At 39.4% G+C, this 16,503-nt stretch overlaps 1 protein-coding gene across 1 annotated transcript; it reads right to left on the reverse strand.

Moving 5' to 3' along the window:
* Positions 1 to 210: 210 nt before the first annotated feature.
* Positions 211 to 13,527, reverse strand: LOC104534957 (tropomyosin alpha-4 chain-like). The gene is made up of 7 exons (XM_010192800.1): positions 13,386 to 13,527; positions 12,051 to 12,168; positions 10,834 to 10,904; positions 9,925 to 10,000; positions 9,311 to 9,373; positions 8,981 to 9,050; positions 211 to 1,130 (listed from the first exon to the last, which is right to left on the reverse strand). Exons 2-7 carry the CDS (start codon positions 12,162 to 12,164, stop codon positions 1,048 to 1,050), a joined length of 477 nt encoding a protein of 158 aa, XP_010191102.1. The 5' UTR covers positions 12,165 to 12,168; positions 13,386 to 13,527; the 3' UTR covers positions 211 to 1,047.
* Between the last annotated feature and the right edge of the window lie 2,976 nt (positions 13,528 to 16,503).

Here is a 16,503-nt window from a genome sequence, read left to right on the forward strand (position 1 = left end):
TGGGCCCCTCTTAGCAGCTGCAGAGCCAGATCAGTCCAAGTCACTGCATTTCACTGCAAAGTTACACATTAGCTTAATGGCACCGAAGCAAAAGCATTAACAGTGTATCCCAATGAGAGACACTGCACATGTGCATATTTTACACGGCAACACACAGAAAATTAATGTGATGAAAAACAAATCACAGGAGAGCAAAATTTAAAAAATGTCCTAAAATGTGCATTTTATTCCATATCATTATACAATGTTTACATACAGGTATACTTTTAAAACTGCTCAAATAAAGTGTGAAAAAAGTGAGGCGAATATCGGTTTGTAAATTCCTCCCCCTCCCCAAAATCCAGACAAATAAAATATATTTGCAAACAATCTCTTCTGAATTTATGTTTTCTCCTGAATTTATTGAATCTTTCATTTTAACATGAAAAATACAATTGAATGAATACTCCAGGTGAAATGCTGACCTACACTTCTGTATTGAGTTGCAAGAACACAATTTAAAACCTCCAGAAGCCTTCTCTTTTCTCTGTTGCTTACCTACCTTTGTTTATTGAATTAGAAGGCACAGAAAGTCCAAATCGTCACAGATCAATTAAATTCTGATAAAAACAAATGACTGTGCTGGACAACTCCTGACTTGTCTGACATCAAATAGAAGACTTAAACAGACCCTTTTGTTGAAAATAGCACCATTTCCACCTGACCTCTCTTGAACACAAATCATTTCTCTTCTTAAAAATTGTAGTTGGCACTTGAGGTGGGATGCTTTCTGCCACAGCCAGGATTCCTCAACAGCCTAAGCATACTGAATTGCTGAACTCTCTACAAAGTGTAGGTAACATTTTTATTGGGAAATGGCACATTTAAACCATAATGTAATACAGCTTAACCCGCATATGGCTTGCCCATTTTGGTGTTTCCCTGACCCCTGCCTGATACGTTCCTGTGACTGTGGTGAAACTAAAATAAAGACATGTTTATGGGGTTTCACAGCAAGCAGGTGTAAAAATAATAAAACAAATAATGTGGTTGATGCTAAGAAGGTTTTCACATGTTGTTTAACTCCAGTAAAGTTTGATCCAGCATCTGATGCATACTAAGGTTTTCTTCTTTGGCATGCGCCACTTTCTCTGTTGTGGGATTACAAAATTAAAACATGAATAGCAATTCTTTGGAGGCACCGATTCTCAGAACACGAAGGCATGCAATCGTAATTTCTACTGGAGGGTTTAAAAGTTAAGAAGTGTGCATGCTCATAAATACTCATGTCCCCAGACAACACAACTAGAGAGGATTCCAAATTAATAAAACAAACGACAAATAATGCAAGATTACAACTGTTTACAGCTGCATTTATTAAGAAAATGCACTGCCAACAGAGATGCAATTCTTGCATGTTCGGGAAGCTCTTTGCTTACAGGAATGTGGGATGGCGAATTATTACTTATTTTTTAAGTAGGGCAACAAAGAAAATAAGTATTTGCAGATCCACACTTAAAAGTTTCACGTAATTCAGAACTTGCAAAAAGAAAAAAAAATAAAACTAATCTCTTCTTCAGTGAAGTGACCTTTAAGAAATTTATATCTTCTAGAAAATAAGAGATTTAAGTTAGTAGCTTTATGTTGCATGCACACTTTCATAGGACAGTCATTTAACACACTTATTTGATACAATAAATGAGCACAATGTTCTACAGCTGCATTCTACCAAAATCCAGTGATAGTGACTTCATACTAATGCAAGCGTGCCTTTAAACTGACCGGGTATTTTCAGATGGAGCTCCCATTCCTAGGTGTTTGGTTTGGGGTTTTTTGTGTTTGTTTGGGATTTTTTCGTTTTAGTTTGGGGGTTTTTTTGTTTGTTTTTGTTTTGAAGTCCAATGCAAGTCAAATTCATAGTAATTCAAAATTATTGCATTAAAGCCTCTAGATAACAAAACAGCTTAAGTATCCTTTGTGTTGGGTTTGAAATACAGAAATACAAATCCTGGTGAACATTTTTCTTTTGTTCCCATTCTAGTAAAACTCTCAGGGTCAGTTCACGATGTAGGGAGACGCTCAATTTACCTGACAAGACAGGCTGTTATTTTATGGATACCGTTAGCTAAATGCTGTAGCCGTTTACAGAAGTGGAAAGAAGCTATTGCAAGGCCAGAGAGCTTACTGCTCCTTCAAATTAGGTGTGCAATACAGAAAATAAAAAGCCTCATCCATTAATTTAACAGAGAACAACAGCCTGAAAAAAAATCAATTTCCAGGTTTCTTGCTTATTTCTACATTTAGTGATTCACTCTTAAGGAAATTTGGAAGAAGCCATTTTTAAACGAGTTAACAATATAGTCACACTAAAGTTTAATCCTCATTCAATGCCAGCTTTAGTTCATTAGTTAGGCGACTGTTTTGCTCAAGTTGCTGGTAGAGGTGGTCTGTACAGGCAGCAAGCAGGTTAGAAGGGAAAAAAAGAGGCAGAATGAAGACAGATTAGACAGAGAAAACAGTTAAGTAAGAGTTAATAAAGAAACTGGTCACACCACAGACAGCTCAGTAACACACAGAGAAACATTTTACCTTTGTTTCTATAACTCTTCTTTAACTCTAAACTAAATAGCTACTCCAAGGAACAGCTATTATAACCTATGACGAACTGGCTAGGACTCCTGTTGTGGGGAACAGCTGTGAGACAGGTAAGTGGGAACAGAAATGGAAGAACTGCAGCTACGTTCCTGGAAGAGCCAAGTCCTGCTTTAATCTTTACATACAGCGTGTGGAAGATTTGTTTTACGAGTGCCATTTTTCTTTATAAACTATTTAAGCTGTGGTGGAACTTCATCTGCCAGTGAAGGGAAAGCAACTGCGTCACAACCAGGGTAAGTAACAGCAGTAGAGATGCTGACAGCCAACTACCACCGAGTCTGACTCAGCCATTACTCCTTTCCTGGGAAATGTGACAGCTGAAATGGTATTTTTCATAGGGAAACATACTTCTGTTCCTGGGATCAACACACTTCAAGACCTTTAAATTATCCAGTTGTACTTCATAAGAAAACAAACTCATTTGGTGAAACCAAAATGGAAGCATGAAAACCCATGTTGCTCAAATACAGCAAATGGAGAGGATGGTTCACGCTCATGGTCAAAGAGAATAGCCACAGCTATGCTGTGACAGTGCATCTAGTGAGAGTTGTTCTGCAGAGTGAAAGAACATTCCATGATGGCTTCTGACTGTCTTGTTTTCTCAAATTGTCCATATTCTTCTCAATAGTCTAGATTCAAACTTCACTCCTGACCTCTTGATCCCAGATTATTCTCCTGGAGGAAATGACTGCTTCTGATTTTTTTTGCACAAGCTTCCTAACAGCTTCCACAGAAATCCCCTTCAGGCTCTGGACACAGCAATGGCAATAAGCTGGTCTGTAAGGACATACCCATGCGGTGAGCAGCAACTGCTCACAGCTTCCTCCCCAGCCCAAACTCCAACAGGTAGCTCAGTAAAACCAGGACACATTTCAGAGCTCTGATCCTGGACCAGTAACAACAACTGGGTCTTATCTCTCTTATTAGGATAATGCCACATATACGTGGAAAAAACATGGAAACAACATGGAAACCTCAGAGTAACTAAAATTTCACTTTGTTTAGCAAACTGTGTTTAGTTGTTATTCAAACATGACAACATAATTTGAACTAAGAACTTGATGCTTACCTTCATCATGGAAAACTCCTCTCTAATTGAGGCAGAGATACAGTATTTCTCAATTAGTCTCAAAATGAGACTAAAATACCCGGGTAAAGCATGGAAAGCATTTACCAAGTATACAGTCAGTCCTTGATAATCCACAGGCAGCCTGTCTAGGCTGCAATTTACCACAGAGGTAGAGCCAAGGGCTGGCTCTGTAGCCAGCCGCCTTAGGCCAAGCACGGAGTTCAAGCTCTAGTGCAGACTCAAGTGAGGCTCAGCCTCAGCCCAGCAGAAAGCCCAGGCAAATGAGACATCGGAGCCAGCTGTGCTGCAGAGAGAAACCACAATGGTTCTGTGGAGTCAAGATCAGTGCAGAGGGCCAGCTAGGAATTCTGTATGCAGCTACCTGGGTATCTGCATCGCATTGCCCACTTAAGTCCATTGCTCTGCCCAGCAATTCATCATCCTAATTCATCATCCTATGGTGCAGAGAGCTGATTATGTGTGTTTGAAGGAAAAGGGAAGATTCAAATACTGATGTTCAGAATTACCGTCTTAAAAATTACCAGGTTCCTACACTGGATTTAGCACTTTTTTTTACTTAACAAAACCCAGTATTGTAAAGAATTGAGGGGTAAAAACCCACTGCTGACACAATAACCCAAAACACAATAGATTTAAGGGGCTGGAGCTGCTGTAGCATAAGCTACTCTGGCTCAGCTGACAAGTGACAGCAAACCACATTCCCCTTAACTGTTGCATTTGTGAAGTTAACCACGTTAGCTTCAGCCATTTCACAAATACTCATCCCATATTTGGTTAACCTTCACACTAAACATTTCACTTTTCAGTTGCAATAGACACAGTGCATAAACCCACTTACTAAATCTCAATTGTCAAGTACTAAGTTATTGAACTATATTATCTGGGCTACCTGTGACTGCTGATACATGTCCTGTAATTGGGTTTCTCCCCATAGCCAGTAACATTAGTACATGTGTCATGAGATAAAAAAACTGGGCTGAGATGATGGCAGGGGGAAAGACGATGAATCCATTTGCAAGTGTTATTTGAAAAACAGGTTTGGTGGAGGGGAAGAAATCTAGCCTAGACTGCAGTGCTGAATAATCTTGAAGTTGAACAAGAAAGCCACATTTACATTATTCTGCAAGCTAAAAAGTAAGCCTCAGCTACACTATGATAAGCTTATGTAGCTGAGGTAAATTTGGATCTTTAGCAATATATACAGTGGCAGGCATAATCAGAAATCAATCCAGTTTAAACTGATACACTTTAATGTGAACTGGAAAATAACTTCTTTTGTTACAAAGAACATTAAGTTAAAATAATGCAACACATTCTCTAGTTGGAAAGAACAAAAAACCAAGGTGCCAGTATTTAATGCTTCGTCCTTAATTTGGCGCTGTCAAATCAGCTGAAAACCAATGTTTAGGTTTTCAGACTTGAAATGTCTATGTTCCACTTCACAGCAGAATCATTTCATTATTAGTGTAATGATGAGCTTTCCTACTACAGTTCTGAAACTTTTCTTACAAGTCTGCAATTCAAACTCACAAGTCTGAGCCAGGCATGAGAGTGGAAAGCTACGGAAATCTCCCTGTTGAACTTCCAATCCTATCATGCTACTCAAAAGAAGTATATTTAAAAAAAAAATAAAAAGCTAGCAAGCAACATCTCTGCTGAGTAACCGAGGTGTGAAAGAGGGAAAAACTTTTTTCAAGATATCTAAATGACTATTTTTGTATGAAAAAAAGAATTTAAAGTTCTTGACATTGTCCCTTTAAATCTATCTCAAATATTTTATGTTAATGGCAAACACATTTATATAAAGACAGGAAGTGTTCAGCATCAAGCTAGGAGAAAATTTCAGACTTTAAAGTGAAAAATTTGGTGTCAAGGACTTAAGTGCTCTCTCAGCCATGCTCCCACGACCAAGTGACCCTGAGGAAGTAGTGTGCTTGCAAATGCTGGCCTAACAATAACAACTGAAAAAATTCCCATTACATCTGTTTGTCACTTTATCTGCATCAGATTTTGAGAAAGACTAAGATCGTAACTGGTCAGATTTGACCTCAAAATACCAAGAGTAGTATTCTCATCCCATAGACTGCGATCACTGGCTTTGCATTGTCAACGTTCAGGCAAAAGTGTTTGCAGAAAGAAATAGAAACAGCAAAAAAAAAAATCCCTAATGGCAAAACCCCCATTTTTATTAATAACCAAAATAGTTATGTAAATAAATAAAAGGCAAGGGAATAGCAAAAGGGATACAGCTGGGATGTTTTATTTTACATTGAAAGATAGATGTAGTTTCTGTACAGCAGAGCACAAACAGAGCATGTTCTGAGACAGATGCTAGAGGAATAGAGTCAACTAAGCTAGAAGACAGGACAATGAACCCACGAAACATCCAAAGCTTGGAGAGATGTTTTATCCAACCTGAAGAAGGTATCTTTGGAGAAGTGAAGCAAAGAAAATTATCTGCATGAAAAGAAAAAGTGAGATAAGGTAGGAAATAAAAAGGTGCAGTAAAGACTTCCAAAAAAGCAGCAACAGCACAGCAGAGCCCAGCATGCCAAGATGACTAATAGAGAAACACCAGAGCAGTAATATCCTCATGTACCAGAATACATTTTAAAGTCATTTTCCATTTAGAAATATCCCAAATAGAAGAAATACTGTAATCTCTGTACATAGAGGAAGAAAAAATATATCTATTTGCTTGATAAGCCACTAAGCAAAAGCATATGTGGGGGGTGCTGGTGAGAATTAAAAAGAAGGGAAAAAAGAAAATCAAAGCAGACCACATTAGACCCCTACTAAAAAGCTGGGAGAGAGAGAGGGAAGCAATGAACAGATATAGGGATGAAAAAAGCAAAGAAAAAACGTTTCATATGGGTGCATGCAAAACACGTTTCAAGCTCTGAGAAAAGCTTATGCTTGCTAAAAGCATGCTAGCTTCCAAAAACCAATGTTGGGACTAAACATCACACCTCACAAGCACTTGAGGGCCACAACTCTTCCTCTTTCCCATGTCACCTGCACAGGGTTCATGCAAGTGAAAAGTATGAGCATGGGAAAGTGGATTTAGCACAGCTGACCTCCGTTCAGAGTTTAGGTTGATGGACCAAGAGTCAGTTTGTATCAAACACTGCACAGACCAGTCACACCTTACAACTGATCACTCTCCTGCTTTCCTGCTGCCTAATACACTCCTCATTTTTCTCATTATGACTGAAGTTGACATTACCACATTTTTGGTACATGCAAATTAAATTACCACTACCCTCCACAAAATATGCGGAAGCAACCTACAATTCAATTGTCACTTTTATGAGTTTAAATAACAAAGTCTTTTAAATAAGTTTCCTCACTTCTAATTTAGTGGTAACAGCTGAAATCTTCAGAGCAGTTAAGGAAATTTAGATAAATTCTTTCCACTGTCATTAATAGAGAATACAGCTAAATCTCAGTTTCTTGGAAACTTTTGTAGGAGCTTTGCCAGAGAAAAACTGTGGCAGTAGAAGAATATGCTCTCAATGCAACACGTACTGAGGCAATTTTCTTCAGTAAAGTGAACATGATGGGGCTGGTAGACAATGTTTGAACAGAGGTGAACTGAAAGGATGAACGCAGAGCTACAAAGGGCAACCAAAAGACACAAGGATTGCAGATACAGAATGAGAGAGTAAACATGAGCTTATTAGGTAGCTTACAAAATCACCATGAGTATTTACCAGGCTAGGCACAACACTCACCCACACTCTGCCATGGTAAATAAATTGTTCATGGTATTTTGTACACCTAGTCTCACTAAAGGAATGCGTCTCCCACTACAGAGGGAGTATAATTTCACAAGGCCGAAACCATGCAATCAATGAGGGCAGGGAAGCAGGAGCAGGCACAAGCTGGGAAGACATTTACATGGAAGTCATATCGTTGAGAGCGTGGTCCAGCTCCTCACTGATGGCTTTGTACTTCAGTTTCTGAGCATATAGCTCATCTAACATTCCCCCAAGGGAAGGCAGAGGTGTGCAAGGAAATGGGAGTGTGATCATGGGATGGAAGGTGAAGGTGGTGGCATGGGATACCATCCAGAAGCCGCAGGAAAGGGGAAGAGCGCATAGAAACAGGTGTTGCAACAGACAAAACAAAACAAAAATTACAAAATTAGAGGTGGTTAAAAAGAAAACAGCAGTGAGTAGTTTTATGCAACAAGTTCATTAACTGCACTGCCAGTGTGGCAACCTGTGATATAAAGAAAATAAAGGAAAGAAAGTGTACAAGGAAAGTAAAATCCATGTTTCGCTGCACTAGATTTTTGTTTAAACAAACACATTAGGAGGGCACACAGGAGCTAGGGAGAAAAGGCTGAAAAACGAGGCTCAAGGAGGATGTTACCATTTATTTTCTACCACTTTTTTTTTTTTTAATCACTCTGGTCTGTGTGATGTCATAAACCCAGTTTCTTACAGCTATTTTTATTCCTTCTAAACACTTATCTTTCTTCTCCTCTGCTTCCTTCCTCAGCCAGTGACCATAAATTTTCAGCAGTTACCTAGATATTTCATATTCTTTATGCAGAAGTCGGACTGCCACGCCAAGCAATCAAGCTTCTTAAAATCCTAGAATTAGTGTAATGTGTCTAAATAGTAGACTCCATATAACTTTTAATTACAAAGTGCTACTGAATTGGTTTCTCCAGAGGGAGAAAGCACATTTTACTATTCTACAGCAGCTCCAAAAGACTTATCAAAACCTTAAAACAAACTCTCTGAAGTTAAATAAGCTGTCCTTCTTATTATGTATACAGTCCAACAGCTTTACTGAAAAATAGCAACTGGTCTATATCACTAAATGCCTGTGACCCAAACTTATCGCAGTAATAACTTGTTAGCTTGCTACATTCCTAATTATTACAAACATAGCACAGCTCTTCATCAGCTTTTTAGTAAGATAATAATAGTACTTATCTAACCATTTACCCTATACATTTATTCACCTCCAAGTAGAAGAGTACAAAAAGCAAAAAATGAAATGAGTCTTGAGAACAGAAGAGAAAAAGGAACAGGCAAGAGCAAAACACTGTTCAACTGAAGCATTTAAGTTATCAATAAATTTCAATTGGAAAACATTTTGCCTATTTGACTCTTTAGGCAGACCCATTTATACGAGCAGGACAAGTTAGGTGAGTAGAACTGGGTACTGGAAAAAAAAAACCAAACAACAGGAGAATAAAAGATCTGTATTTCTACAAGTGAGAAAAACAAAACCTCATACCTTCTAGGTCATCAATGCTCTTCTCCAGCTTGGTTACTGACCTCTCAGCAAACTCAGCACGGGTCTCAGCCTGAAGTTGAGACAGATACAGACTACATTAGGAAACATGCACACGTAGGTCCTTACGAATAGAGGAGAAACAATTCAAATGAGGAAAAAGTACAATAAGAAGAGGCAAATAATAAGGCAATACTAATTTTTAGAAGAGACATTTAACACTATGTTGTCTCCACACAATGTGTTCATCCTTGGAGCATCAAAGTGGTGTTTACACTAAAAGAATAAAAGTTGCATTGGAAGATCTGTTGTAAAAAACAGCTCTGATTTTACCTCCTTCAGTTTGTCAGTCAGGACTTTAATCTCCTCTTCATATTTGTCTTCTTTCTGCGAGTACTGTAATTATAAAGAGGATTGCTGATATTAGACCAGCAAACGTAAATAAACCAAAAAATACCACATTTAAGACTCTATTCTGATAGATCAAGTGTATACAAGGCATTAATTAATATAACTAAATTAATTCCACTTAACAGACTGTGGTAATACACAGTTTATGACAAGAGCCAAACTTCCCTCGAGTTATATTCCAATGCCATATAGTGGGAACTTTGAGTAGAAATTAGTACTACAGTTTTACAGAGAGGAGCGGCATTTGAAGAAATTTTATGTCAGCACACAAGTGCCATTCTGAGGGACATTCTATAAATAATATTTAATCCTGTGAAACTACTTAACAGAAGGTGTGGTCAAATAATACTGACCTATTTAGAACTAGAAGGAATGCTAGGTTCTGATAAGAACCAAATACAAATTGAGTAGTAAGTCCAAATGTTTCTACTGACAAGGGCCTCACTGAAATCAGTGATCAGCATATAACGAAAACCCGAAAGGCCAATCCAGATGACAACGCAAGGGACACATTCTCAGATAAGTCTCTAGCCTACCTTCTCAGCCTGAGCCTCCAGCGACTTCAGGTTGTTGGTCACAGTTTTCAACTCCTCTTCAAGCTCAGCACATTTGCTGTTATTCCGGAAGGAAGGCAGGAAAGGGGTGGATGGAAGATTCAGTCAAGCAAAAGAGACAGGAGAAAATAGGGGGAAAAGATAGAGAAAAATGAAAACAATTACAGAGCAAAAGAACGGCCTCAAAAGCAGCTGAATCCATCACAGACTGAAAGCAGTTCTTTATGATGCCAAATTCTATTTCAAGTGTACATTAAGACGATGACCATACAGAAATAAATTATCTACAGCCCTTGGCTTACACAGAAATATTTACATACACTTTTACATATTTACACTTTACATGTGAGACAGTTCAGCTTCTTTTTGGCTGCATAAGAGATAAGTTTTAAAGGTAAAAATGAATAAATAAACAAAAGAGATCAAAGAAAACCACCAAAGCAAAGATGCAAAGAGAGTAAAGAGCATAGCAAGGACTTGTTACTACTGAGTAAGCTAACTGACTATGGAAGCTGAAAGTCTTGGGTTGCAGTTAAACCTAAAAACTGTTTATTAGTATCAGTACCTTATCCTCTGCAGCCATTAATGCTTTCAAGGTTTGATCCATTATTCTTAACTGTTCTTCCAGCTGTCGGACTTGGCTGTTAGTGAACACATGAAATGCACAAAAGCCATTCACAAAATCAGTGTGCAGGTACAGCATGCAGTGACAAAACACACGCTCACACACAAATGAACACATTTACTTTGGCGTTGACTGCTTATTTCAACCATGAGAGTAAATGAGCAAAACATAGCTTTGAGCTGAACACACAGTGTACTGCCAATGTTTCATGCTGTTACAGTTGTCCTGTAGCACCTCACGTTATCTCGGAGCAGTTCAGCACTTACCTTTCTGATAGTTCTGCACGTTCCTCGGCCCGCTCCAGGTCACTCTCAATGATCACAAGCTTACGAGCCACCTACCAGAAAAGGCAAATGCAATCAGGGATATTGTGCTGTTGCAGCTCACATCACCTTGGTCTAGAACCTACAAAGGAGGGAGTTAGGTCTAATTCCACTATTTGGTCAACTTGTGGGTTTTGATTATGTAACATCTTCATCGTTCATTTGAGTCTTTGTTCTCTCATTCTGCAAGACCTTTCATTCACCAAAAGGCAACCTAAAAATGTTTCTCTTGAGACCAGGGAATGCTCTTGTCCTGGTTTTCCTGGGATAGAGTTATTTTTCTCATAATAGCTAGTGAGAATTTTGGTTTGGATTTGTGCTTGGAATAATATTGATAAGCTGCCAGTATTTACACTCTCAATGAGTGTTTTACAGTCTTTCACCTGCACTGTGGTTATTGTTTCTTTCGTTTTTTTTTTTTCTCCCTTGTCTGCATAGGAGGATGGGGAAAAAGTGAAAGCCTGGGATTTTCTGCGACAGGTGACTCCAGACGGATGATCTGGGTGTGATCCAAGTGGACCAATAAAAAAGGATTCTATCCCATCAATGTCACACTCACTATAAACTGGGGAGTTTTGCAGGGAATGACCCCTTCTTCCTTTTCCTCTGTTTTTCCTTCTCTTCCCTTCTACTCTGCAGTGGTGGCCCATCTCGGTTCCTGAGGCTCACCCCTCCCTTGTTGCATTTTCATTGGCGTACAGCCAGCGACTGCTGTTTGTGAGCTGAGTATAACTTTGATTGCTTTATTATCATTGTTCCTATTCTTGTGACAATTCATTAGTATTATTTCAGTTTGGTTTATTTCTATTATTAAATAGTTTTTATCTCAACCAGACAAGTTCTTCCACTTCTACTCTCCGAATTCTCTTCCCTATCCCATGGTGGGGCTGAAGGGAAACTACCAAGAGCTGAGCGTTGTTTAGCTGCTTGTCAGGTTAAACCACGACAGCTCTCAACCATTTTAGTACAAAGATCTGAGCACAGATCTCCTGGCCTCTTGTCCCCTGAGGTATCCAGGTACTCGTTTTAGTTTCCACTGCTGCGAAGAGTGGTGTTTGTGATCTTTCAAACTTAAAAGGCAAAGAGGGGTGGGGAGGGGAAGAATTACAGGCACAGCCTAAAAGGCTTTAGAAAGAGATGACCTGCACTCAAGAACTGACCTCTTCATACTTGCGGTCAGCCTCTTCAGCAATGTGCTTAGCTTCTTTAAGCTGGATCTCTTGGATTTCCATCTTCTCTTCATCTTTCTGGGCTCTATTCTCAATGACCTTCATTCCTCTGAAAGATGTGAAAAACAGGAAATGCAAAATTAAGGGCTTGCCAGTTTATCTCCAGCATTACTACTACTGCTGGAGTGCAGCTTTCAGACAGATGTATTAAGGTGAATGAAGTACATCAGATACTTGATTCTTCACACCACAGATCTAGTCCTGTGCATTCATATTTCAGAAGTTCAAAGGAAAGAAGAGTGTCTTGGGAAGAAATACAATTTGTTTAGCTCATACCACAGTTATGAAGGAAAGATCTTACAGAAAGCTAAACAAAAGGTCTTGCTTCCAAAGACCTAATAATATGACTAGACATCTATGCTTTTATACTCATTGTGAAAGTGCATGCTACAACCCCTGCAAGACTGACAGTTGTATTTATGGGCCAAACAGATTGCCATGAGTTTTGCCATGTCACAGCCCTAGAGCACTGAAGCTCTCTGTGCTCTGCATAAGCAAAATTTAACTCCTTCATAAACAGGAAACATTGAGTATTGCCCTTTCCATGCACGTTTGACCCAAATTCTCTTAACTATTTCACAATGCACTGAGAGTCTCCGGTGCTTTTCAATAGGCTGCACTGTTAGTGAGGTAGAAATCCATTTGCAGAATATGTAGGATCCTTTTCTGATAAAAGGTACTATCACAGATATAAAACAAAATCTGTAAAAATAAAAAAGAAGATCTTCCAAGGCCAAAAATCTTGAGTTCCTAACTTACATTAAGTAGTTCTAGAAATCCCAGCCTACATATGAAGCAATTATTATGCTCTCTCTTCTTTTCTCACCTTCATGTACCAATCTCACCAACAGGAGAATCAAAGCAGCTTCCAGCACTTTGCTATTCTCCTGGTGAAATTTTCTACCCACAAAGAAATCAAGAATCCACCTCGGAGCACAACAGTACACATCACCCTCATAAAGTTGTCATCCAAACAGAGAAGCCTGGGCTGGGCCAAGCAGCTTTCCCAGGATGCAGCATGATACATCAAAAGCCCTACCTCACTTAAATCTTATCTTTATAACAGACAAGAAAAAGAATTGAAGTCTACGCATTTTGGACATCGCTACAGAGAAGCTGTAACTGAAGTCCATACAGGCAAACAAAAAGTGGATTACACACGCTCAGAGACGCAGAAGTGGTTTAATTTATTTCCCCAGCCCACGCCCTGGCAATTATCATCTTTGTCATAAGGGTAAGGATCCATTCAAGAGTAACCCCACCCACCTTTCACTCTCATCTGCAGCCTTCTCAGCCTCCTCCAGCTTCTGCAGGGCAGTAGCCAAGCGCTCCTGAGCCCGATCCAACTCTTCCTCAACCAGCTGGATGCGTCTGTTCAGAGAAGCTACTTCGCTCTCAGCCTATGCACAGGAAGAACAGCAGTGAGTTCATAATAAGGCACACTTCACCTCTTGTAAAAGATTATCCCACATACCTGCTAGTGCCATTTAACACCACTTCATCAATTTCTGACTTCATACACTAAACAGCTTGTACAGAGATGTACAATGATTTGTGAATTTATTGCTTAATGGAGGAAAAAGTGATTAATGCTTCCTTTAAATGAATCACATTAAGGGCTGTAAAATTTGCACTAGAAAGAACCACACTGAAGAATTATGCATCATTCCCCAAATATTTTCTGTTACTGTGTTTGCAGACATTAACCAGTTCGAGTCTCCCCTCCCCACTCTTTTTTTTTTTTTTTAATCAAATCAACACAAACTAATTATCCTATTCTTCTACGTTATGCCAAATCCTTTCTTTCTGGCCTTTTGTCATATTTTGATAAGAGTTGTCCCAGTATTTCTTTGACTTCCATAAGAAGTGTTCAGTGTAAACATGCAAAAATACACCTAGATCAGCATTTGCAATGAGACAGCTGACACAGAGAGAACATGAGAACATTTAAGAAATACCCAAATACCCACAGGTTTTGTTTACAGGCAAGCTATGCAAGAGGTGACAAAGAAGGCAGCAGCAGATGCTACATCTTGGAAGGACCCTGGTACAGGCAACAATCACTTAAAGCATCTATTTCTTTTCCCCTCCCCCATGCTGCCACCCTCAGACTTGCCCCAGATTTGCCTCTCTTGCATTACCTTAGAGATCCACATTAACCCAAATATAAAATCTTTAAGCTATGTAACCAAGCAGTAGCACTCCAAATCTGTATTTTCATCCTTCTGGCTTTAAACAGTAAGAATTTGAACATTCTTATTCGAGAAAGAAAAAAACCTTTCCTTAATGTTACCCTTGGGAAACTTGCAATGTTCCAGGTTAATTATTATCATTTCAAGACTCCTCATCATGATAAAGAGCACACAATATGCTTAGAAAACACAGTGTGACTAAAGTTCAACTTTTTGCTTCCTGCTCTAGTAACTCAATAAGGGTTTACCAACCAGCCTTATATGGCCCAAGTTATTCTTCTGCAGAACAGGACTTCTCTCCTTATATGGTAAGGAAGGAAAAAACCCCAGTGACATTAAGGGGCACTCCCACAGCTCACAGACAAACATAACCTTCTGTGTTTTTGCCATACACCACATATTTTCACAGTGAGCAATGACATGGATAAGTTACCATCGGGTGTTAATTATTACTGTTGTAAAAGAGATGCTGTTTTCCAAAAGAAGGAAGAAAAATGCATTCTGAAAATGGGATTACCAACAGCCCCTTGAGATACATGCACTCAAAACGTAAGAGATTCTTTTTTAAGGCGATGGCTGCTAGTCACAGTCTTGAAACTTCTGACAATCTGGTTTAACAATCAAAAGCTGTGAGCTGTGATATCCCTTGGCCACAGCTGTAGCTTTTTCATTGTTTGCATATCTGTACCTTGTACAGGAAGAAAAAAAAAACAGCTAAAAAAACCAAAACAACCTTAGCTTGTCAAATGCGAGGCATTACACTAAGGGAAGGGTCAGATTCACACCTCAGCTTGCTTACTGCAATGTTCTCAAAGCCTCGCTCCTCAAGCATGCAGAAATAAGCTGCAACAATTAAAAAACCCTGTACACAGCACAGGTCTACATGCGCCTGCAAGTTCAGTTTTCTGCCTTTATTCATCCCAGCAATGACCCCTCCAAACAAAACCTTAAATACCATGTAATCATGCAGAATTCCACATCATCCACATAAACCAACTCCAGGAATGAGACAAACATTAATCTTTAGGATTCTAAGCCTTATAGCAATGTGGCTGAGCTCTAATGGGAAGACGTCACCAGCAAGCTGTAGTTGCTCTTCCAGCACTATTCCTTCTGCCAAAGAAAGTAACAGGGAAGGCTTCCCATTTTAATGGGAATCCATTGATATGTTGCTTAGAACAACACACGAAAGTAGGAAAACTGGTGTCCTTTACTCCACAAAGCTTTGAAAACAAGTACAGCCTTATTTAAAGATAGAAACCCTTATGAAACAAGTTAATGACTGTGACATGATCCCTCACTGAAAAAAATGATATGTGAAGTGATTTGCAAGAATGCAGTAGTTACACAAGCATAAGGAGCCATATTTTGCCCTTGGGAAGATCACCTGCAAGCAATCAGAAGGCTCCTCCATTGAACTCGCTGCCTAGAATGTGCAGAAAGCCTCATAGGGAAATTCTATAGTCACTTTTTTTCCTATTGTAATAAACCTCACGAATAAGAAATTTGTTCTTTTACATCACTTTTGTGCAACCACCGAAGACACTAAAACTGCTGCAAAGAACACTGTACATTTTATAGCAGGAAACATTAAGTCACAGCCTCTAGAATTCCTCAAAGTCAGTGGCAAGGCGAACAACAGCCCCATCAGTTTTTTGCTGTAGCTGCCACCCATAACTACATCTGATATGTGAATCTGTGCTGCTCACAACTGATCTTGTTTCTGCCTAAAACCATGCCTACTGTTCCTTAGCTAGAGGTTTTGACAAGCTACATGTACTACAGATGTATAGGGACCATACAATCACACTCTTGTGTTTTCACGTACTGTGGGTGAGCACTTAGACATGGCCATCTCAGGTTCAAACTCAAGTACATAACCTCTTTGCAATCGGCATACTGACTTCCCACAGTTGAACTTGTTTAGATAGGATAAGAAGACAACTAGCACTTAAAAAGTCCTAAAGGCTTGCTCAAAACCTAATACAAAGCACCCAACCTCAAACATCTCGTTTAAGTTCAACCTCATCCCAGCTCATTGTTGTGCCGCTGGCCAGCCGACCTAGTGCAGTCTACCCATGCACCGCAGCTTCGCCTGCCCCACGCTGGAGCTGAACCCCGGAGCACAGCGCTCCAGGCCGGAGGACCTGCTCCTCACCTGCGGCCCCAGGCCTGCCTGCCTGCCAGGAACA

The sequence above is a fragment of the Mesitornis unicolor genome, unplaced genomic scaffold (genome assembly GCF_000695765.1).
Source record: "Mesitornis unicolor isolate BGI_N332 unplaced genomic scaffold, ASM69576v1 scaffold9219, whole genome shotgun sequence".
NCBI classification, from domain to species: Eukaryota; Metazoa; Chordata; class Aves; order Mesitornithiformes; family Mesitornithidae; genus Mesitornis; species Mesitornis unicolor.

Coding starts and splice junctions, on each gene's coding strand:
- LOC104534957 (XM_010192800.1), bottom strand. CDS start 12,164: ATGAAGGTCATTGAGAATAGAGCCCAGAAAGATGAAGAGAAGATGGAA. Junction 10,905..12,050: donor CTGACCGCAAGTATGAAGAG/GTCAGTTCTTGA, acceptor CTTTTCTGGTAG/GTGGCTCGTAAGCTTGTGAT. Junction 9,374..9,924: donor TGGAGGCTCAGGCTGAGAAG/GTAGGCTAGAGA, acceptor TTATAATTACAG/TACTCGCAGAAAGAAGACAA.